General features: G+C 33.9%; 2 protein-coding genes across 3 annotated transcripts; one reads left to right on the top strand and one right to left on the bottom strand.

Annotated features, from left to right (window-relative positions):
- The first annotated feature begins 523 nt into the window (after positions 1–523).
- On the top strand, positions 524–13,166 carry LOC128236473 (uncharacterized). 2 transcript variants are annotated; one of them, XM_052951348.1, is made up of 9 exons: positions 533–620; positions 1,495–1,667; positions 2,299–3,105; positions 3,326–3,364; positions 3,555–3,752; positions 4,118–4,336; positions 5,503–5,659; positions 6,918–7,442; positions 9,027–13,166. In XM_052951348.1, the coding sequence occupies exons 3-8, from the start codon at positions 2,313–2,315 to the stop codon at positions 7,219–7,221; spliced, it is 1,710 nt and encodes a 569-aa protein (XP_052807308.1). In that variant the 5' UTR covers positions 533–620; positions 1,495–1,667; positions 2,299–2,312; the 3' UTR covers positions 7,222–7,442; positions 9,027–13,166. The 2 variants fall into 2 exon arrangements, with proteins under 2 accessions (XP_052807309.1, XP_052807308.1); XM_052951349.1 differs by lacking the exon at positions 1,495–1,667 and having other exon boundaries at positions 524–620.
- Positions 11,018–24,598, bottom strand: LOC128236474 (kynurenine formamidase-like). The gene is made up of 12 exons (XM_052951350.1): positions 24,560–24,598; positions 22,291–22,349; positions 18,460–18,550; positions 17,615–17,722; positions 17,317–17,365; positions 16,983–17,068; positions 16,257–16,335; positions 15,749–15,852; positions 15,170–15,248; positions 14,043–14,178; positions 13,335–13,439; positions 11,018–11,154 (listed from the first exon to the last, which is right to left on the bottom strand). Exons 2-12 carry the CDS (start codon positions 22,306–22,308, stop codon positions 11,080–11,082), a joined length of 930 nt encoding a protein of 309 aa, XP_052807310.1. The 5' UTR covers positions 22,309–22,349; positions 24,560–24,598; the 3' UTR covers positions 11,018–11,079.
- Positions 24,599–24,629: the final 31 nt, after the last annotated feature.

Raw genomic sequence — 24,629 nt, forward strand, 5'->3', positions numbered from 1 at the left:
CACCTCCCTATAATTGGATATAAAATTAATAAGATAAGTAATAAAATATGCATAAAATGCACCATTTGGACTTGTATTGGTAACAATTTCCTAGACCCCCCTACCAACAATTTGAACCAATTTGATTTTAGTTCTGAGGGAGGGACGCATATCAAATTTTTCTGACCCTAAGTTGCACCCATCTAACGTCAAGTCCTGTTACAGCCCCTGTATTCAACGATATCAATTTTATGTAAGTTTTTGACAATTTTCTTCTTTTCGTTTCAATTATATCATCTGGTATCTAGTCCCTTTAATTACACCAGTAGCAACGCAGTTGTGTGCTTTTCTTTTGTCAATTGATCAATGGGCATTCAAGTGTGGATTACGAAAACTTTAAACTATCAGTAATATGTTTCACTGCTTAAGTACGCATGGGCATATTGCCTAATGCATTTGAAATAAACTCAAAATATATATAATATCCGTACGTTAATGAGTTCATTTATACATGTAACCGGTGTTTGAGTAAACCAGGGTAATAGTTGTTTCCCTTTTCTTTAAATTCGATAAAATCGTGAGCTAACTTGACTGAATTTCTATGGAAAAAAATTAAGATAACAACTGTGGATTGGCAATTGGTAAATATATCTTATTCAACCTTATTCTATATTGAACAGAAGCAAATGCCAATACTTACTGTTTTAAACCTAAGTGACTTTTATCCACAAAAACGTACGGTGCTTCACGCGTACAATTGACTTCCTTGTTTGTTTTTAATTTCATCATTAATCTGCCAAGGAATATAGTTTTAAATAATTGACCTCATTTGTATTAAGTCTTTTATAAATAAACATAGGTTTAATTATACTATATATTAGTTTACACAGATCTTCAGTAAGTGAAATGTTTATATCATTTAAGTGTTAAAGGTTAAACAAAAACACAAAATCACAGTATAAAGTACAGATGTACCATTTATGATCTACCTTAATAGGCTGATACCACATGTATTGATTTCCACCGGTATAAACAGTGTTTAGCCTCACTTAAAGCTGCACTCCTATAGATTGACAGTTTTGAATGTTTTGATATTTAAAGAATCAGCTCTTTAATTGTGTCATGATAAGATATTTAATCGACATTGAGTATACATTTCACGAGCTTTGCCAATTAAAACCCTCTCTATATGGTCTAGTGCCCTTTATGCCATTTCAGATTTTCTGCATCTGTTGTCAGTTTCTTTTCTTCAAATGGTGGAATTATCCTAAAGTGTTTCGAAACATCCAATTTTTGACAATAAATTTGGTTCAGACTGATTTATAAATTTGTGTTTTATTTTTCAATTTTTACTAAAACTGCTTTCTTTATTGCATATGTCTCTCTTCATGTTCTTTTTCGAGCTGCATGTCTGTCTCCACATTCCTAACATGATTCCAAAAGGCATCATAAAGTAACCGGACCGTCTGTCCGTCCGTAGTCCACACTAAAAACTGAATACTGTTTCTGATTAAGTTCTGAGGAACGTTCGGGCCCATGGACCCAAGACTTGGTAGTCAGCTTGGCGATGAAAGCCTTACGTATATGAGAGTCGGTAGGTCAACGGTCAATTTCGTTGTAAACTTGAGCTGTGAATCAGTTTTTGATCGATAACCTAATAACGCTTGGGCCCAGGGACGTCAAACTTGGTAAGTAGAAAAATTGCATAGGAAGGTAGGGTAGTCGTCATGTTACATACTAAAGGCTATCCGTCTGTATAGGCCCATTATGCTGATGGTTATCTGTCCACCGAGTCCTGTGACTGCGCTTGTTCTAACTGCATTTGCATCGGCCATTATTGCATCTGTCTCGATTCTGACAAATACAAGTTTAAAAGAACACGAGTCTGGATGCTTGAACTAGTTTGTATTGCAATGACCTCACACTTGTCCAATCATTAACCATGAACATTCGTATGATAATTCTTCCTTTGTTGTCACATATCATTTGATGTTTATGTATAGAAAAGCTTCATTCGAGATGGTGTACGTACATAAAAATTTGCTTTTGAATTTTGATTTTTATAATGTTTCAAATCATTTTTGGTATGCCGAGGTATTTTCTATTAAGTTCATTTGCATAATGAGTTGGTCTTTAATTCTTCTTTTTGTATTCATATATAAACAAAAGAAATATGGGTAAAACATTGGAAACTTTTCACAAAACAACGTTTACACTAACTTATCATCAATTACCAGTTTAGATGGTGTTTTTTCATGATTACGATTCTATGTTCTATGTTGAACTGTTATGCTTACGGTTGGCCTCTATTTGTTCCAGTTGCACATTGAACGATGTCGGACGCGTACACTTTTGACGATGCTGACCGTTTCAACAACATCTTACAGATGCTTATGCGTTGTTGTGTAAAGGTCATGAAAAAGATTCTGCCAATAATTGTGACTTCCCTTGGCTATACAAGTGTGGATCAATTTCTTTCGACAGAAAAACCACATGTATTAAAAATGCCACTTGCTTCTTTGCAAAAGAACCAGGACATTTTATATCCACCGACACGAATATTAACGAATATCGAGCAATGGGACATGTCCTTGCTTACTTGTGTTTTTACTCACATTCAAAGGAAGCTCATAACCAAAGAAATCGGAAATCCGACAGATCCATTTATTAACCTATATAAAGCCCAAGTGCTTGCAACAACAGTGGGACAAGAACATGAAGAAAAACTTTACCCTCAGTCAGGAAAGCCAACAAATTTAAACAAGTGGAATATGTCCGTATGTGCTTGTATTTTCTCGGTGGTGTGCCCAAAACCAAACACTTTACATGTCAAAATAGCAGAGTCATTGAATAGTCTGAGAGAAATGAGAAACAGTCTTTGTCACACAGAAAGTCCAGAGATGGAACCTTTAGTTTACGAAGAACACATAACTGTTCTGAAAGATTTCGTTAACTCAGGGCTGACATATATAGGGGATGTTGCCTTTGAAACTGAAATAAAGAAAGATATGGATGACATTGAAAATGGCAAAATGAGACGTTATATTGTGGCAGATCATAAGCATCTTCAAGAGTCTTATGCTAATGATAGAGATACCAGTCAAAGGTTAGACGGTATTGAGAAAGGTAAAAACTCGTTCGTATTGTTGCAAATAATTAGTAATGTCTAACACATATTAGATTTGCATTTGAATTCTAATCAAGACGTATTGGTGTCAGTATGTAATATATTGAACTCAGGTGAACACATATATATTTATTTAAAGAAAACATCGATTTGTGATGCTCATATTAAGAAAGGGTAGTAAGTTTTTCGTATTCGTGGAACTTTCATTTTATGTTTCAGAATTACGAAAACTCTCATGTCAGTTACAGAAGGATCCAGGTTATTTATATATTCAATTAACCTATATTGCATCTATATTATACTATTTCGTTTTATAATATAATTTCAGGAAACCATTTTGAGGATATATTCAGACTTATGAAAATATAAGACTTAACGAATGTTCTGCGTGTCTAAATAGTCGATAAAAATGAATGAATCTTAATCATAAATCAATAATTTATTTCAGTCCAACTGACACTGATGTTGTTTTTTGCAAAACTGACAGACGACCACAAAAATCTCCTCTATTCTTCGTTTGTGGAAACTTTTACACAGCTTGTAGAAGAGAATGCACCAGAAATTGTTGGAGAAATAAATCCAGAATTGAAAGATTTTTTTACCCATTCTGTCTTTCAGACCTGGAAGATTTTTAACAATCCTTTTGGTAGGTATGTTGGCGAGGAATTATATCTAATAGATTTGCATCAAGTCAATAAGCTGTTGTTCTTATATCAAAATACAGTACTTAATGCAGTTTCGCTTACGTTGGAGATTTGGCTGTTTGAACCTTCGACTCTTCAATCTTAAGTGGGGGTATCATTGGGACATTACTAGTTGAAATATGAAATGTTTCCAAGGCAAATATGCTCACGTGGGGACATTATTCAAAAATCACATCCCCTTGAACTTTAATTTTCTTAAAACAAATTTGCCAAATGTTTCAAAAAACGAATGGATGAAAATTGAAAGTCAACAGAATAAAACAGATAACACCTCATGTATATGTTTACTTTCCATTTGATTTTGTAGAAGGAAGGCGGGTTGTAGGTGCCAAGCGAGAGTGTCTGAAGATCAAACTCCACTTCGACGATGCCGTTCGGATGTGGAAGTTCATCAAAATATATATATCGGGGACGCTTGACTCTTTAATTGAACCAATCCAAACATTTCTAAGAACAAAAGAAGGATTTGAGAACTTGGAAATGACAGTGGTTCTACCGGATGTGTTTGCTGCTTTGAATCAATCAGGTTTGTGTCGTGTTTTGTAGCTAAGGTGAGCTACTGTGATGTAATGTTTGTCCGTAGCCAGTCCGTTCACAACTGCTTTATACGATTTCAGGTCACTTTCGATGACATTACACATGAATAGTCCTTTTTGGTCATCCTTTAATCAAAAAGTGGTAAAATGTTTAGTCAAAATCTTCCCACATGTTTATTGATTGTTCTATATTTATAAAAAATATAAACCAATTAGTGTGAATGTGCAAACAAAACACATGTGGATAAATTATTTAAGGTTTAGAAAAATGGCTGCTGACTGCCATGGTAACAGAAATGATTTGTACTTGAAAAATAATCTCCTCAAAAACTAATAGTTATAATTTAAACATTTACCATTAAGGTTACCATTTTTCATCAATGCTAAAATGAACCCGAGCCCCCCGAAACGGACATGGTCTGCTTTGCGTGTTTGTTTCTGAAGATATAGAACACTTCTTTGAATAAAAAAATGAACTTGAATGGACAGAAATGATTATTATCACAAGTGCTAAAACGAACTTGATCTATCCTGAAATCTTGAGGAAAAATAAATATTATTCCATTCCAAATGCAAAAAGGAAAGAGAGCACGATGTGTTTAAGGTGAATTATTGCTCTTCGCCTATGCCCGTCTTCAACATATATAAGACTTATATAAGAAACAACTTTTCTGATAGTGCTCAAACTTTACAAAAAACATCCTGGTGATTGTCCCTTTGGCTATGCCACGACAGTTCAAATTGTTCCGCTTTCATTGCAACTTAGGGGCCGGGGCCACAGAGCTTAACAAAGAAAAACAAAACATATTCCAATGAATCACAATGGCTAAGATGCCTTGTTTATATCAATGTATGTATGTCATTGTTTTGTGGTCCTTTACCAATTCTGGTCGAATTGAGACTCTGGTGTCAGCATTTGCCCTTACCCTAGAGAGGTCGCCTGTTCAATAAAAAATTGTATATTTATTTATGAATAATAAATCTTCATCTGGTCAAGCGCAATGTCTAGAGCTAAGATATTTTGTATAAAATTCATTGTCTTGTTTCCAAAGTCACTCCTAGTAATAAATTAATGTTGAAAGTCGGGACAAAAATGTCAAGATGCGATCTTATTTATCTAATAACACCTGTATTACCGATAAGTGTATATTTTCAGGTGATTCTAAAGAGATTGATTCTAACTCTATGATGTGCGTATTGGAGTTGTTGAATCAAAGGTTGGTTCCTTTAGAACAAAACCAACAAGATGACACGGTTCGCAAAAGTCTTGAAATGAAGAGGACGAGTAGTCAGCAGTACATAACCAATGCCGGGTTAGTCCAACTTGTTGTGCTCTGCAAATGTTTGATATATGTTATGAAGGGGAAAAATTTGTAGGTGTCTTAAATGTTTTCAATGTGTATTTGGTATGTACTCTTTTCCAAATAACGTTAAAAAACACATAATACACACTAGGCCGGTTTAATAAAGTATGTGTCCACATTTGATTTCGTACCCGCACGGATGTTTGCGATGTTTGGCTGCCCGGACCAAAGGCGGACAGCGTTTGGCTTGATAAAACATAAAGAAACAGCGTCAAAAAAATAGACATCTCAAATGCGGTGAATGACATGTTTATTACCAGATGACGGACACAATACAGTTTCCGTTTTAAGCTATTGATGTGCACGCATTCTGCGTCTGTAAGCCGCATACGTATTACGCAAAAAATGCAAAATACAAAGTAAACATATCCGCACGCATATCAATAAACTGTGTTTTCAAAACCTCGTTCAATGTTAACTTATATATATTTGATAACCTTTCAAAACAGACTTCGGACCTCATTTCCCACGTCTGTTGGTATAATTGATTTTATGAATATAAACTACTTTGGGATCAGACTTTGTTCACATTTCTTATAAATATTACACTGTCTCGTAATCCAAAACACGAATCCACATCAAGCAATACGTTGCTAAATATAATACAGCGTTAATTTAGTAATGAAATTAAACTCAGGACATATACAACCAAAACTTAACTACTTTGTTGATTCTTTTCAAAAAAAGTTTCCGAAATATGAGTTATTAACTGAATCAAAATTCAATACTGTAATTAAAAAAACAACGTGTGTGTACAATGTCGCATGTGCTACTACATCAGCAAGGATGCCATATGTTTGTTAAAAATGTTTCTATCACCTTTAACGGTCTGAGTCGTTACTTTTCAAAATTTCATCAAAACATTTAAAATAAAAATTATTTGAAAACATGAAATTTTAATGAACATTGAACTATTTTATGTATCTGGCTAAACTGCCCGTGGGTTTTAAAGCAAACTGCAGAGGTAAGTCCCCTTTTCGGGGAGATTATCGGAAGGGAACGGTTGTGTGTCGCGCCTATTTTTCCAAAGTTATGATCCTTTATTATCTTTATAATGAGTATACTGGAAACATGCACATTTACATTTTCATATGCACTGTCTATGTTGTTGCTTTACTTTCAAAGTGACATATTCTTGAACAAAAACCTCTTTTGCTAAAGACTAAAACGTCATATAACTTAGCATTGGTCATGTGTTTGCTTTCAGTGTCCAAACCGGGGAAATGGAATCTGAGGGACCCGAAGAGACTTTCGTTGAAATAAAAGAGCGATTAGTTGTAGAAGAATCTAAAACGCCTTTGGTGGAATTACATTTGGATGAATCTGGACAAACGATAATGCCTTTGACTTCGGAAGATACAGAAACTCCTATTAAAGGATATACTATTGAAAACACCGGGGAAAAGGTTATGACAACGATATCGAAAGAACCTGTAAAGCTCGTTGAAGAATTGACTGTTGACGAGTCTGGGCAAAAGGTTAAGACTCCGATGCCAAAAAAATCGGATTAAGGAGTTACCTATTGAAATATCCGAAAAGCCGATGACGATATTGCCGACCAATGTGTATGAACCGATGAAAGAATTAGTCAGTTATACATGTGGGGCTTGTTTCGAAGATATAATAAGAGTTCAATACATGGTCAAATGCAAGGACTGCGACAAGATACTTTGCTCTGATTGTGCCCGAGTTCACAGAAATTCGGATTTGTCAAGAGATCACATTATCATAGGTAAGATATATCATACACCATATTTTGATTTAACTAGAGTTATATACCCTTTCAAAGAGTTCAAGCACATAAATGTTATAGTCTAGCATGCCTACCGCATAAAAGTCCCCACAGTACCAACAAAATGTCTGAAGGTAATTGCCTAGGACACCGCTTAGGTTTGTTTCAGATAGCATAAATGTGTATGTTAGAATCGATCTGATCCATTCCGGCCTGTGATGTAGTTTAGCATTCGGAAGAAGACGTTAGTTAGTAAAAACATAGTTTGTTATTGTGAAACAAGTGATTAAGTTGAGCATTAATACGGAGATGTCAGTTACTTAAAATCTGTTTTGTGAATGTCTAACAAGTTATTCCAATATCATGTTAAGCACTCTCATTGAAAAATGTTACGCGACATTATGGTCTTGTGTTTTGGGGAAACCCCAATTTCACAGAGGGCACTTTGTTGTCCAGCATGGTGACCAGAAACAATGCACCTTAGGACGGGAATCTAACCTTGGAAAAATTGAAAAGCAGCTAGTGCGCTAACCTGACAACCGAAACAGTACGGACAGTTGTCTGTTACTGTCTATTATGGCATTTAGCGTACAGAACGGTACAAAGCAGCACAGCATTTTTTATTAATTTGAAAGAACACACGATTAACCGGTCTTTAAATCTTAAAAAAAATAAGCATAAAGCAGGGGCGGATCCAGGATTGGACTTAAGTGGGGCGTAACATAGGGGCGTCACCTTTTGACTTGCGCCCCTCCGTCGGACCCAATATATTTGGTTGGAAGTGTTGGCGGGGGGGGGGGGGTACTACCCCAAGACAATTATAAAAATTCTAGTCCAAAATAATGCAATTTGGCGTATGCTATTTTTTTCCTATATTGAAATAAAAAGTCAACTTGGACGATTTTAGACGACCCCTGGATCCGCTAGTGTAAAGTGCATGATGTATAACATTTACATTAAAACTCTGACTCAGTTAATTTGATAAAACTGAGTTGTTTTATGAGTACCGTTGATCTTTTTCAATTAAGGTAACACTCCTATTAATTAATATCATCATCACTGATTGGGAAACATCTGCACTCAATACCAATTCTTTCATGCTTTATTTGATATCTTTGTAACTTTCACTGCTGCTATATTCAGTGCATTTTGGTGCCCATAGTGCTTAATATATGATACGTAACATTCACTTTGCTGGGTTGAACATTTTTGAAATTGCAACGCCCAAATTACATCAAGACTATCTTTTTGTGCGATTACGATATTTAACGTCAATATTATTAAATTAGCATTTGTCGTACATTTTTTAGATTAGAAAAAGAAGACTTGTTGAAACATTTATTTTACCCAAAAAGTATCATGTGCAAATTATTGCTTACTGTGATCACAATTGACAATATCTTTGTAGCTCGAGATTTTTACAAAAACGAGAAATGTTGATAAAGCTGAAAAACATCAGAAGAAAGAGATATCAACGAATTGTGATGCATATCAATTTTACCTTAATTTAAATTTTGACAATTTACTTCTCTCTGACCCTTTGATATAATACGGTTTTGAAATAGTTTCGCTTTTCTTTTAAAGTGCAACAAGCTGATGATCTCATCAACACGAAGTTCAAACCAGCCGCAACCATCACCGTGGAGTATCCTTCTCACCACCGAGGCGGCTTCTTGTCTGACTTATTCCTCCTGCCTAGAGACAAGCTGCTACTTGGTGATTGGAACGACAGGAAAGTGAAGTTGGTTGACCTGCGAACAAACAACCTTCTGTCCCAGGTGAGTGTGCCAGGTCATCCAATGGGCATGTGTCTCATATCCGAGAACAGAGTGGCTGTAACTTTACGAATTACAGGAATGATAGGAAGTATTCAGTTCGTGGAAATAAATGGACAACTATGCCTTGGGGAGAGTATCAAGTTGGATGGGGGCTGTCTAGCTATTGGTTACCATAATGACAGGTTAATAGTGTCTTACAGGAGTGGAAAGGTGGAGAAAATGGACATGAGTGGAAAAGTTATTGAGAAGATAGACAGTGATGACAGTGGGAAGCCAGTGTTCGGCTATCCATGGCAATTGACAGTGGTCGGTGAAGGGCAGGAAGCAGTACTATATGTATCCGACAATTATAAAAACACCATTACAAAGCTCGACATGGACTTGAACATCCTCCAGACATTCGAAGACCCTGCACTGAGAGAACCAGCAGGCATCACAGCAGTGGGAAACCAGCTGCTTATATGTGATAGAGGTAGTAACAACATAATGTGCCTAGACTTGACGAGTAGCCAGATGACCCAGCTGCTGAAGAAAAATGCGGAACAGAACCCAAAGAGTGTTTGCTACAGTCAGCAGCAGAAAAGGCTTTATGTCACCGGTGAACATGACAATGTTGTTAGTGTGTATATGTCATCAATTACTATTTAGATAGGGAAGGGAGAGTGAGGAAAAATACCAAACACAGCTAACCACTATTATATAAACACCCTGTGTATCTGAAAGTGGTCAGTGAAGGTCAGAATGCGGTCATATATGGGTCAAACTATTGGAAACGCAACCAACATGAAACTCAACATCCCCCATACATAAAAGAATCCTGCATTGAGATCACTAAGACGCATCACTGCATTTAGTGTGTTTATTTACACACTGTTGTGCCTGGACATGCTCATCGGCAAACATGACCAAACTACTGGAGAATATAAGTAGTGACTACATGAGCTACAGAGTGTTTCTAACTGCCAGCAGCTTACAGTCAAAACGAGAATGATCAAGTGTTTAAGGAAATTATTTCAGGATATAAACACGTAACATTTTGCCTTGTGCAGGCGCCTTAACTTACTCAGTGGTCACATGACCAACAGGTGGAAGAGGAGAAGGGTTTTATAAGTTATATCAGAATATAATGCATGTTGCCTGCGAGTGTATCACAGATATAATAATGTCGATATTTATCATGCATTCACAAGTATTAAAAATAAAAAATAAAAACTTTTAACAAATATTTATTTCCATCAACCATCTGTGGTTGTATATATATGTACATTTTCATTAGTGTTAAAATAGTTGTGTTAAAAGTGGTAAAAAGACGGAAAACATACACCCAACAAAACAAGTTAAGGGTCACTTACAAAAACCACAGGTTTTTTCACATTCCTATAGCAATTAAACCTAAGTAAAATATTGAATTCTATTGAACTAATGTTTTTTCTCGGCATGCCAGTTAGCAACCTTTTCTTTAGGCTTTTGTCAGATATCAGTCGGTCTATATCAATATTTAACAAAGTCAAAGACGACCCTTAATTAACAGTGTCGAGTATATGTCACACGATGCTTCTTCACGTTAATTTTCTTTGATGGTCTCTAAATAATAATCTTTATTAAACAGACAAAACCTGAATCGCACACAAATCACTGACACAATAATGATTGGTATTTCGTATTACTATAATTATGTTCTTAACATTGTAAATACTGTTGAGGTGAGAGCGTAAATGAGTAGTACAAGGATGCTTAACGTGTGGTTTGAAATGATGTACACAAACAATGACCAGAATGTTGCAGTCTTTCTACATGTTTCCTTGTATTTTGACGAAATTTTACATAAAAAATACTCTTTAATCAGAATACTCTCAAAATCAGTTTGAAATGCTGGCTTTGTCCATCGTCTCCAATATATTTCCAACGTTCAAACCCATAATCCTTAGCATCTCCTGCAAGAAATCAAGTTCTAAAATAATGAAAACTGCTTTCGAAAATATTTTTTTTTACATAAAGATTTCAACATTTGAACCTAGCGATGTTATCAAGTATTAATAAAAGGATAGCGACAAAAAGGTAAATCCTTGTGTGTTTTAATCAGAAGTATTTGTCTTGATGTTGCTTAATATTGAATAACAGTCAGTCCATGATAACTGACCTGAACTCACTCTTGACATCAGAAGTGTAAATATGCTTGCTTTGCAAACATAAGTACAAAATACAAAAGTATTCCAATGTCTGTGTTACATTTGGTTTGAATGATTCGGTCATACAACATGCCAGAAGAATTCATGAACAATTTATTTAAGTGTCAAGTTCGAAGTTCTTCCCGAACATAAGTGTAATTATGCTACTTGTATTAAATTTGATTCCTGCCTTTACATTTTGTTTGATATTTGTTTGATGAATGTTGTTGTTGTTTTATTTTTGATGATAAAATCCGAGAATGATGTAATATTCTGAATTCAGTTTGGATGATTTGATCACCAATATTGCTATGTTACATTAAGTTTGAATGTTTTGAGCACTAATATTGTTATGTTACATTAAGTTGGAATGATTTGAGCACCAATATTGCTATGTTACATTAGATTGAATGATTTATACATTAATATTGCTATGTGACATTCAGATTGAATGATTTGAGCACTAATATTGCTATGTTAAATAAAGTTTGAATGATTTGAGCACTAATATTGCTATGTTACATTCAGATTGAATGATTTGATAACTAATATTGCTATGTTACATTCAGATTGAATGATTTGATCACTAATATTGCTATGTGACATTAAGTTTGTATGATTTGATCACTAATATTGCTATGTGACATTAAGTTGGAATGATTTGATCACTAATATTGCTATGTGACATTAAGTTGGAATGATTTGATCACTAATATTGCTATGTGACCTTAAGCTGGAATGATTTGATCACTAATATTGCTATGTGACATTAAGTTGGAATGATTTGATAATTAATATTGCTATGTGACATTAAGTTGGAATGATTTGATCACTAATATTGCTATGTGACATTAAGTTGGAATGATTTGATCACTAATATTGCTATGTGACATTAAGCTGGAATGATTTGATCACTAATATTGCTATGTGACATTAAGTTTGAATGATTTGATCACTAATATTGCTATGTGACATTAAGTTGGAATGATTTGATCACTAATATTGCTATGTGACATTAAGTTTGTATGATTTGATCACTTATATTGCTGTGTTACATCAAGTTTGAATGATTTGATCACTAATATTGTTGAATGATTTGATCACTAATATTGCTATGTTACATTAAGTTTGAATGATTTGATCACTAATATTGTAATGTTACATTCAGTTTCAATGATTTGATCACTAATATTGCTATGTTACATTCAGACTGAATGATTTGATCACTTATATTGTTATGTTACATTAAGTTTGAATGATTTGATCACTAATATTGCTATGTTACATTCAGTTTCAATGATTTGATCACTAATATTGCTATGTTACATTCAGATTGAATGATTTGATCACTTATATTGCTATGTTACATTAAGTTTGAATGATTTGATCACTAATATTGTAATGTTACATTCAGTTTCAATGATTTGATCACTAATATTGCTATGTTACATTCAGATAGAATGATATGGTTACTAATATTGCTATGTAACATTCAGTTTGAATCATCTGATCACTATTATTGTTATGTTACATTCAGATTGAATGATTTTATCACTAATATTGCTATGTTACATCAAGTTTGAATGATTTGGTTACTTGTTTTGCTATGTGGCATTCAGTTTGAATGATTGGATCACTAATATTGCGCTATGTGACATTCATTTTGAATGATTTGATAACTAATAGTTGATGTACAATGAATGTAACACGGAAATGAAATCATGCATAATTGTTTTATCTTAAACTTTTTTATCGAATCAATAAAACCTTAAAAACTATCATTGTTATTTAGTATTAAGAATGCTTCTTTTATCATCAGATCATGTGGCTTTTTACAAATGAAAATATGATTTACATGTATGGATGTCCCAAAATATGTTTATTTAAAGGTAACAAAAACATCATAATATTAATTAATAAAACTACAAACATGTACATTCAATTACCTGTGTGAGAATATAGTCTTCTTTCTGGAGATTCTCGATGACATTAAAGTGGTCACAGTCGGGAACAATCATCATTGCTGAGTGATTACCACCTTGTATCATGCTCTGAAGTAAAAACAAAAATAAGAAAGTTAACTTGTTATTGAACGTGTATTTAAAGTCTCACAAAGACTGAGTATAAATAAGTATGATAATAACTCAATTCGCATGTGTTTCATTCTTTTCATGTTATTCAAAGTTAATTATTTTATACTGTCGTTAGGGATAGTACCATCGTTAGGGATAGTACCCTCGTTAGGGATAGTACCCTCGTTAGGGATAGTACCGTCATTAGGGATAGTACCGTCGTTAGGGATAGTACACTTATGCTTATCAGTGTGTAACAAAATGTAATCATATTTTGAATTAACACCAGATAATAACAGTCAAAACTAAATTCTTTATTCCACGCGGTAACCTAGATGTATAATTAGAGTATGAAATGCATCGATTACAAAATGTATAAAACTTTGTTCAGTTTGTATTTCAATCTTCGTTTCACATAATTTCAGAAGTCACGTGACATGTATTGCAGTGCACAAGTACTTAAGTACTAATGCATAGAAAAGTACATAAACAAGTCCATTAACAAAACACTTGCAAACTTATTGAATGTTATCAAATGCAAAAGCCTTACAAACATTAAACAATAACTGTACTGGAACATACAGTATTGAACTCCGTGCTTTGTCGCTGGAATTCTGGAGGATCATGGTCCCCAAATGCCACTAGTATTCGCCTATTCTGACTGTACTGGGTTATGTTGTCGATGTGGGTTATGGGGCTGTGTTGGACTGCATCAGACCTGAGGGTGGAAGGGAGGTAATAAAATGCATTTTAGATTTTCATCCGAAATTTAAAAGAAAATGGGTGTATACTTTTTGTATATGTTGTTGAAATAAAATGCATGGGAAACTTTCAAATTCCTGCACCAAAGTTTTGTCCATTTATCGTAGGTAATATTTACATATTGACAAAAAACATTGCGATTTCATTCGTACAAGGGGGTCACGGACACTACAGACCATGGACATTACGGACCAGACATTACGGACCAGATTTAGGGACACTACGGACCAGATTTAGGGACATTACGGACCATCTTCTGAAACTTACGGACCATCATTTATAATGTTTTTAAACATTTGGTTTTTTTTAATTTATTCACTCATTGGTCTTAAATTTGTTAATAAATACTTGAATATTAGTGCTAAGTATGAAAATTATCTTTAATGTAACTGAAAAATCCCAGGAAATTCCAATGTTAAACATCAATGTATTTTTAATAAAATATTATAATAATTTGAATAATAATGAACGAAATATGTGTTTATCCTATAATTGTAAATGTGAATATTAATGTTTTCATATGTGATCGATTGCTTTCTGAAATAAACTTTGAATCGTCATATTTGTTTGTTTTCCGTTTCATCTGTTTTAATTGAAAGGTTATGTAGGATGAGAATGAAGAATAATGTATTTCTTTCGCTGTAAGTTCGTATGGATCTTCAAATGGAACTACATGAATGATCATGTAGCAAACCTCTTATCCAAGTCTAGTTAAAAGTGCATCACAACATTGACGCCACAACATTATAAGGGGCATGCTAATCGAAAACCTTATTATATAGCGGTAAACAGTATAAACAATATTTCACAACTATTGCAAAAACAAGCAAATACAAGAAAGAAGTTTTCAAAGTTCGAACATAACTTTTTATTGAAAAGATTATTTTGCTTTGAACATGCAGACGATCTAGAACTTGAAAAGTTGGAAAAAACTTTGGTAAGCTTACTTTGACATTTTTAAAGGCTTGTTCACATACGTGCTTACAATTGGTGTAAGATCGTAAACTCCACTCACTAGAACAGCACCTGTAGAACAATATACAGAATAAAGTACTTGTTGTAATAATTGAAAAAATCCTGCATGTCAATAAACATCCTGCATGTCAATAAACATATTTATCAAAAAGAACATCTATGTCATTAAATTTGGATCAATTCCTACATTAGCAATAATTTTTGTATCATATGAGCACAGGTAAAACGACATACCATCAATGTCCTTTCCTTAATGTTACCTTTACCTAGAAATTTGTGTGCTTTTAATGTACATCCAATTAAAACATGGTGTTGTTGGATTTTACGCTTGTTGTATTATATTATTATCATAGAGTGCTTGAAAACCAACGCACCTGAACTCCAATCTCTTATATTTCATAAATAACCACCTCAATACTAATTATACAAAACTATTTAACTTAGATCAGACTTGTATTCTGGAAGTAATGAAGCCTTCTGGGACTAGCAACAAATGATAGGCGGATACCCATGATACCACTTGTTCAACCCGCTGTTTAATTTGTTAATACCTCGAATGAGACTTGGGCTGACCATACATGTGTCCATCCAATTGTGCGCCAGCATCATAGCGGCCAAATGACCTCCAGCAGAATGGCCACACAGGTAGACACCACTGAAAAAAGTATAGCTTTAAGAAGATGCATTCTTACGAAAAAATAAAATGAACATGTATGTGCTATTTTATTTGATATCTGATTATTGAAATTTGAAATATGTAGCTTGCTTCCAAGCATTAAAACAAACAGGACAAGTTTATACTCAAATATTGGTCTTGTTTTAGCACATCGAGACCATAATAATGTCAATATAGATACCAAATCGTATTATTTGTTAACTCACTGGCCCAATTAAAAAAATAAAATATTCTAATGGTAAAACAAAAGGAGAAAATAGTTATTGAACCTTACAACAAAAGAAGCATAATGATCCCATTTGACCCTGTAAAAGAATCAGGTACAAACAACATCGAGCAACGTATAACAATAACTTTTGTTTCTGTCTTATTCAAATACCAACCTTGATCCTCTCCTGGTTGCCATGGTGAGGACAAAGCTGACAGCCTTAGTCACTTGTCGAATGATCTCCGCCATGTTGACTGGAAAATCCAAATACACCATCATTTAAACGTTATGATGAAAATCGTTACCCAATAGTATTCATCATTTGAATGTTATGATTGTTATCCGGTATTATTGAATATTTAAAAGTGATGAGGAAAATCGTTATCTAATAATATGGATTTTTTTTTAATTTATGACAAAATTCATTATTGAATCATATTAACCTTTTAAGGTTTGTGACGGAAATCATTGTCGAATCATATTAATCATCTAAAAAATATGACGAAAATAATTATCGAATCATATTCATCATTTAAAAGTCGTTATGAAATAATATTGACTCCTGTTCAATTTAAGCATACTGATTAACTGATCTGGTTTAAGTCTGAATATTCCATAGCCGGCTTACCAGTATGATATTATAATAATATTTTTTTTTATATTCGCCTATATTTCATTTTAATTTTTGCCTGTAAAGAATAAAACCAAAGACGTTTCTCTTTCAATCAAATTTTGTGAACAATTTCCTCAATGCTTTTCACATTGAAACATTTTGGTTCAGTCAATTATTAAATTTAGGTCAAAATATACATTATAGATCTTTCATACATCATACAATGGACAAGCCCCAAAGATGAAAAAACAATGACCTTATTTAGAGCTAATCATGTTCGTTTTATACCTTTTGGTGCTAATTCATATCCAATTGCAGCCACAACAGCTCCTGCTCGACAGAAAGTTGTTGCCATGAAACTGGACATTTCTCGTCTAAAAGGAGTTTGATGAAATCATTTTAAAATTATTTCGGTTAAGCATTGAAAGTATTTTTTCTGATATGTTATTAACACGAGTTTTCTCCTTAAAAAATAACATATTTCTTTACTGAATACAATTTCTGCACAAAACAAGATTTGAATATATCTAAATTTCTTCTATAGAATACATAATTAAGATTTAAGTAAGTCATATTTCTTTCTCTAATGAAATGTAAAAATACATGTAAAATAAAACTTAACGATAAATCTTGCCAATATCCACCATGAATGTAAACAAATATGGGGGCACCTGCAAAAGAGGGTGTGAGAGAATAGATGTTTCCAATGTAATAAAAACTAATTATGATGCTGTTTTTTCCAAGATAAAAGTGCTTTCCTGAACTGTTGAAAATTAAGAAAAACAATAACATTTAACTACATCTACAACTACACAAAGGATAAAAACATTATTCAAGACAAAATCTTCAGTTAAATATCAGACCTAAGTGTACATTAGAAATACAAAAAATATTATAAACTATACTATTAGTATACATACCTCCTGGGAGCGTCTGTGCCCCAAATATGTCCAAGCGTTCATTCTCTGATTCTCCATATGGAAACCCGATTTCACAGTCAAGATTACCTTGCTTGGCTGCCTCGCTTCCTAGCACCACCAAAATAGCTTTGTCATTGTGTACATTTAATAAAAAATAATGAACATCATCACAAAAGGTTAAATATAAAAGCATTATAAAATCAATAGCATTTATTATTATCGAAACACTAATAAACTTAACCGAAACACTTCCAAGGCTATAATCTGAAGCATGCATAAGTAAAACATCATCCTATCACTTATCTACAATCAGCATAAGTGCACAGCGGCACTTTAAGCCTGAAATGTACCACGTGATAATTGCGTCATAAATGCTACGTCGGAAGGCAATATTTGGCTTTGAATGAGGACTTAAAACAAAGATAACTTGACTAGTTCTTCATCATTTTAATTGAAACATAGCGCAGTCTACACCCCTAACATAGCCCCTAGTCCAAATAATTATACGTTGACGGATTTTTTTTTTACGATTTTTGATATGGCAAAACCTTCCTGACGTTAGGGATTGGAAGAATCCCGTTTAACACGTCTATTATTTTAGACTAACATAGCTCCCTGGTATACACACACTGTGAAATAAACTGTGTAAAATCATTGTCTATCAGTAGTACAGCTTATTCAACCAAGAGGGTTATGGGAGATATCATGGGGGTGCAGTAGTAAGCAGAAGTAAAACATCAAAGTACCTACATGATGTAAGCGTCTTTATGTGACAATGCGTGACCTCATCATGCCCAATATTGTTGGGTCAGAAATGAGCATAAGTAAAACATCAAATTACATACCATCTTTAAGCGACTTTATGTGTGCCTTTATTACTTCATCTGCACCCATCCTGTGCGACCAGCGCGATGGAGAGTAATGGTGGTCCAAATCCTGACAAAATTTCAAACAATTGATTATGCATATTGAACAGTATAATTTTCTGTTTTATCAATAATTTTACTATTTAGCAACACATGTTAATATACAAGAACATTATGCCAGTTAAATAATGATTAAATGTATGAGACGTAATCAAAGTTGGGCACAGCTATTTCGCCTTTTGTGTACTGTCTGAATACGTGGACAATTGAAGAATGACTCATTACATATAAAAAGGAATGTATCATAATATTAAGCTATGACATAATTTCAATTCAATTCAATTCAGCTTCAACAAGAGATGTTTGTCAAACATTATGACTCCCCTGAGCGCCATGTTGTCAGGATTATATGGATAATTGAATGAAATATGCATGAACCGAAATGACAGCTGATTTGTCACTGACATTGGATGCCGTTGAGGCAGTTTTAAGATTATGACCATTCAAAGTTTGAGGATAGAGTGTGTTATGACCATGACCTTTGACCTCAAAATCCATAGGAGTCATCAGCTGGTCACCAAAAATCTAAATGTCAAGTTTGAGGGCCATGAGTGCAGGCATTGACAAGTTATCACACAGACAAGCTTTTTTCGTTCAAGGTCACTGTAACCTTGACCTTTGAACCGATGACCCCTAAAATCAATAGGGGTCATTTACTGGTCAGGCCCAACATCCAAGTCCAGTTTGAGGGCCATGGGTGCAGGCATTGTTGAGTTATCACTCGAACAACCTTTTACCATTCAAGGTCACTGTGACCTTGACCTTTCACCCGATGAGCCCCCAAAACAAAAGGGGTCATCTACTGGTCAGGCCAACCTCCAAGTCAAGTTTGAGGGCCATGGGTGCAGGCACTGTCGAGTTATCACATGGACAACCTTTTACCATTCAAGGTCACTGTGACCTTGACCTTTGGCCCAATGACCCCTAAAAACAATAGGGGTCATCTACTGATCATACCCAACATCCAAGTCCAGTTTGAGGGCCAGGGGTGCAGGCATTGTTGAGTTATCACTCGGAACAACCTTTTATCATTCAAGGTCACTGTGACCTTGACCTTTCACCCGATGAGCCCAAAAAACAGAAGGGGTCAGCTACTGGTCAGGCCCAATCTCCAAGTCAAGTTTGAGGGCCATGGGTGCAGGCATTGTCGAGTTATCACATGGACCACTTTTTACCATTCAAGGTCACTGTGACCTTGACCTTTGGCCCGATGACATCCAAATACAATAGGGGTCATCTTCTGGTCAGTCCGAACCTCCAAATCAACTATGAGGGCCAAGAGTGCCGGCATTGTCAAGTTATCACTCGAACAACCTTTTACCATTCAAGGTACATGTGACCTTGACCTTTGAACCGATGAGCCCCAAAAACAATAGGGGTCAGCTACTGGTCAAGCCCAACCTCCAAGTCAAGTTTGAGGGCCATGGGTGCAGGCATTGTCGAGTTATCACATGGACAATCTTTTACCATTCAAGGTCAATGTGACCTTGACCTTTGGCCTGATGACCCCCCAAATACATTAGGGGTCATCTACTGGTCAGGCCCAACTTCCAATTTAATTATGAGGGATATGGGTGCAAGTATTGTTGAGTTTTACTCTGACAACCTTTTACCATTCAAGGTCACTGTGTCCTTGACCTTTGACCTGATGAGCCCCCAAAACAATAGGCGTCAGCTACTGGTCAGGCCCAACCTCCAAGTCAAGTTTGAGGGCCATGGGTGCAGGCATTGTCAAGTTATCACTCTGACAACTTTTTATCCTTTTTTGCCAAAGTGGACTGAAAGGGTGCAGCACCCTGGCCTTTATGTTAGCCCCCTTCTCCCCTCATGGAGACCAGAATGGGCACCCTCCTTCCTTCATACAATTAAATTCTTAAGATAATAAAAAAAAATCATTTGTTTTGATTGAAACTTAAAATAAGATTCTAAATTCATACAAACTTAACATATTTTACAATTGAAAGCAAGTTTTACTTATTACAATTAGCGCACTTCCCATTATTTTCCATCAAAATCATAATGTTCAATTTCTAAACACAGGCCAATACAGTGTGCACTTTTCCCTAATATCACCCTGTCCCTCTTTTGCAGCATCCTGTTTATTTGATAAACTGGCTAAAACACTACTATGACCACAGGGGCTTCTCTTGAAAAATAAAATACCCTACTAGTATACATAATTTATAGACACACAGAGGTTTCACTCAAACAATAAATACCCATATGTAATTTAAATATAGACAGAGGTATCACTCGAAAAAAGATGCGCTATATATTTAATTTATAGACAAACAGAGGTTTCCCTCCAAAAATATATACCCCATATATTGTTTATATACAATATATTATATTGGGGAAAAAATCAAGAGAAACCCCTGTGACTATGACTAACATGTTTGCTTTAATTTTCAATTTACAACAAAACAGCAAAACAATAAGCATATATTATTATATAATTGCCATGTAACTATTGAATTAAAATTATATTTAGAATGCAAATTAATGGAAAAACGAACACTTTTAGTTCTGCATCCTACCATTATTTTTCCAAGTAATCCATAAAACTTCTGTGATTTTCTAAGATATTTTTTCTGTTACAATATCCTAACTTCATTGTATACCAATTAACTATATCAATTATAAAACGAGCATAATTGGGAAAATTGTACATGACTGGCCTTTGTATTCATGTGTCGAATCCTTATATAAAGCTACTCAATATAAGTAATTTATTATTTTAAAGGGGCACAATATAGGTTGATGCAAAAAAATAAATAATATATTACTTATAAGCCTTAAAGGGGTTATACACCGTATGATAAAATAGCGGAAAAAAAAGAAAATTGTCGAAAACTGACATAAACTTGGTATCGATGAGTACAATGCATTGAAACTAACTAACTAAGTTCCACATAGTTTACAGGTAATTAATTTTTCACATTTTTTTTTGCATTTTTCCATTAAAAAAGATTACTAGGTATGTAAACCTAGTAGAATTCATTCTTATGCGTGATTGGCTAGTCGATGTTATCACGTGATATTACCAAGTTAGGTATATAGCTTAAATATTCCAATGATTTCGGTTAAGCCTTCGTAGCACAGTGGATACAACACTGGACTGCAATTTTGGCGACACCAGTTTGAACCCGGTCTCCGACTCGATTTTTTTTTTACATTTTGATATATTTTTTTTTACAATTATGATATCAAAGAGCAAAACATTTTATTAAATAATTGTCCTGACATTCGTTACAAAAAACAAAATTTTTTGGTGCCAATCTGGTGTATAGTCCCTTTAATCAATAGGAATTTTTAATCAACAGATTCCCAATTTAAAAAAAAAAACATATTGCTTTCATTTTTTATCTGTACACAAATCATATGCTTTTTTGTTTTGATCATTAAATTCAAATGAGTTATACTTAAAAATGCATTAAAATTGCCTTAAGCTACATTGTGTCCGTTTAAGAGCCTGATATCTTTGAAACAAAAACATATTTCTTGTTTTGTTAAGATAAAATGGCAATTGAATATCTAACAATAAAAGTATTGTAAATTTATAAACATTACATTTTATAAATACACAATAGTGTTAATTACTATTTTGTCTTTGAAAAGATAGATGCATGGTTATATCTCTGCATTATAATAAAATGTTTACAAGTTACAATTTGTTGTCAAACACATTTAAAGCATTAACAAACATTAACAATCATGAAGTTACAAACATCAATCATTCATAGATATTACCTTAGGTTGTGATGCCATGTCAGTGCTGTTATCATTCAGTGATGGAACAATGGCCTTATCTGAAACATAATGATAAGATTTTAGTGAGATATAAAATCTCATGATAATAATTTAGTGAGGTATAAAATTATCCTAAAATAAACACAAAAATGGTGTATCGAAATTTACATTTATCTGCCATCTTCTATATTATACTAGTTTTAGATTTTTATCAGAGGTGGGCAGATCCAAGATTTCATATTGTGGGAATGAACAGATCTAGGTGTCTGTTATATTGATTGGGAAGTAAATTAAGATCCTTCAGGCCTAATTTTTAATTTTGAGATAATGAAAATAAATATCCTTCAGTTTTATTAGGTATAAAAGTATTGTACTAGTATACAATGTTTCATCATGTATATGCGTTTTAAATTCAGTATTTTATTATTTAATAATCTACTTTCCTCTAAATGCTAATCTTACGATTCCTTAAAATAAACTATGTTTTCCCCTATGATATTTCAGCCTGTATTTGTCAAGATTTGTTGAGAATGTTCTAAACTTTCTTCTCATTTCATATATTTAAGTTGAATGAACATTATTTTATTAGAATTTCAGGTAAAGTTCTAGAAGACTTTTGTAGTATGTTTTTGAACATATTTTTCATTTTGTAATGGGCAAGCTTCTGTTTTGTGGTATTTTGGAGAAGTTAAACCTTCTTCAGAAAGCTTATAAGTCTTAACAAAACTTTCAGCAGTACTAGAACACATCTTATATCTTGGAATTAATTAAAACTTTCTGTGAGGATTATATGATTCCAATATTTTTAGGGAATTGTTCTGAAATATTACATTTTGATGTTTGATTTAATTATTATAGTGTGTTCAATATTTCATGAGGATTCGAAATTAAAAAATACCAGGATCAGTGAAGATAATTTGGACATTATTCTTTATTCAAAATATTGCACATTACTTATTTGAAATTACTTTTGTTGAACTATAAGTTAATACATTTTAATTTAAAGTTTATTGCTATGTTCTTTATTTCTGTTTCATTTGGTCGTTTAACATTAATTTTAATACAAAAATACAAGGCAAAAATGTTTGAAGTCCCCTTAAATCAACATCTCAAAAGCACATAATCCAAATATATATTATAATGATGATATTGCTCTAATTTTTAAACTGCTAATCAAGCTCCATTTTTACTCTTATGCTTTTATGCTAGTTATAATAATATTTCCGTTATAAGCAAAACAAATTACACATACTTTATACTGAAAATACAAAACTGCAAAATGCACTTTTGTGCATGCATTACAAAGTGTACATGTAGATTTCATATTGACTTAGAATTACCTTATTCAACATGATAATTGAGATGTGCATTTTATGAATGAATAAAGGCCACAACACCCCTTTGGAAACAAAATTAAATTTGGCTTCAATCATGGATAGAGGATTCATGAGGTGCCCTACCCTGTATCCCTGGGTCATGTTTGCGTTTATATATTTTTAAGTTCAGTGAAAACATTAGGCCAATAAAAAACTTAATTGCTAGATATTCATCCATTTTTTTTCTTATATGACTTGGTAGACTCATGTAGGGAGAGGGGTTGGAAGACATGGATCTTCTCAGTGGAAATTGGATGTAGAGGATTTCCATCACAGTCGGTGTGGAAAATGCTGGGAGCTGTGGGCATCAAGGGTCGAGTCAGAAAGACCTTGGGAGAGCTGAAGAGAGGGCGTCCAGTTGGCTCTGGCTATGATGCAGTAAACTGACTTGGAAGCCAACATAGACGAGGTAGTGACTGATCACCACTACCTGCCCCACCATCTAGAGGGTGTACCGAGATAAGGGGAGAAACACCCAGTGACAGATGGGCACTCAGCTGAGGACGTCTATGTTAAGCAGTACAGCTGTATCTTCACAACATTTGACCATTGAATGTGTTCATCCTCTTTTTCATTGTAAATGGGACCATACCCTAGTTCAAATTTTTTATTTCAGTCAAAACGAAAATTAGGACCGGCGAAAAAAGAAGACGGACTGGGATGAAAATCAACCAATTAATTTATAGTCGCCTTAATCAAATAAAGTTGTTCCGATTTAAAACTTAGTTGGATGTAACCTGTTGATAAGATCAGGGGTGCGTAACCTAATTAATGTTAAACGGGTTATTTTTATAATACGAACACATTATTTGCATTGAAGCAATTAAACTTATGGTGTTATGAAGCAGAAATTATTAGAAATACGTTTAGATTAGAAAGAAATGAACACTTACTTTCTTTCGTGGAGTTTTTCTTTCGTCCTAAACCTCCTATCGAAGAGTAATTTAAGTCACGTGACCTTCA

The sequence above is a fragment of the Mya arenaria genome, chromosome 6 (assembly GCF_026914265.1).
Source record: "Mya arenaria isolate MELC-2E11 chromosome 6, ASM2691426v1".
NCBI lineage: Eukaryota > Metazoa > Mollusca > Bivalvia > Myida > Myidae > Mya > Mya arenaria.

Coding starts and splice junctions, on each gene's coding strand:
- LOC128236473 (XM_052951349.1), top strand. CDS start 2,313: ATGTCGGACGCGTACACTTTTGACGATGCTGACCGTTTCAACAACATC. Junction 3,106..3,325: donor GTTAGACGGTATTGAGAAAG/GTAAAAACTCGT, acceptor TTTATGTTTCAG/AATTACGAAAACTCTCATGT. Junction 3,753..4,117: donor GATTTTTAACAATCCTTTTG/GTAGGTATGTTG, acceptor TTGATTTTGTAG/AAGGAAGGCGGGTTGTAGGT.
- LOC128236474 (XM_052951350.1), bottom strand. Junction 17,366..17,614: donor GGCACAGACGCTCCCAGGAG/GTATGTATACTA, acceptor CCTCTTTTGCAG/GTGCCCCCATATTTGTTTAC. Junction 15,853..16,256: donor GCAACCAGGAGAGGATCAAG/GTTGGTATTTGA, acceptor TACTTTTTTCAG/TGGTGTCTACCTGTGTGGCC.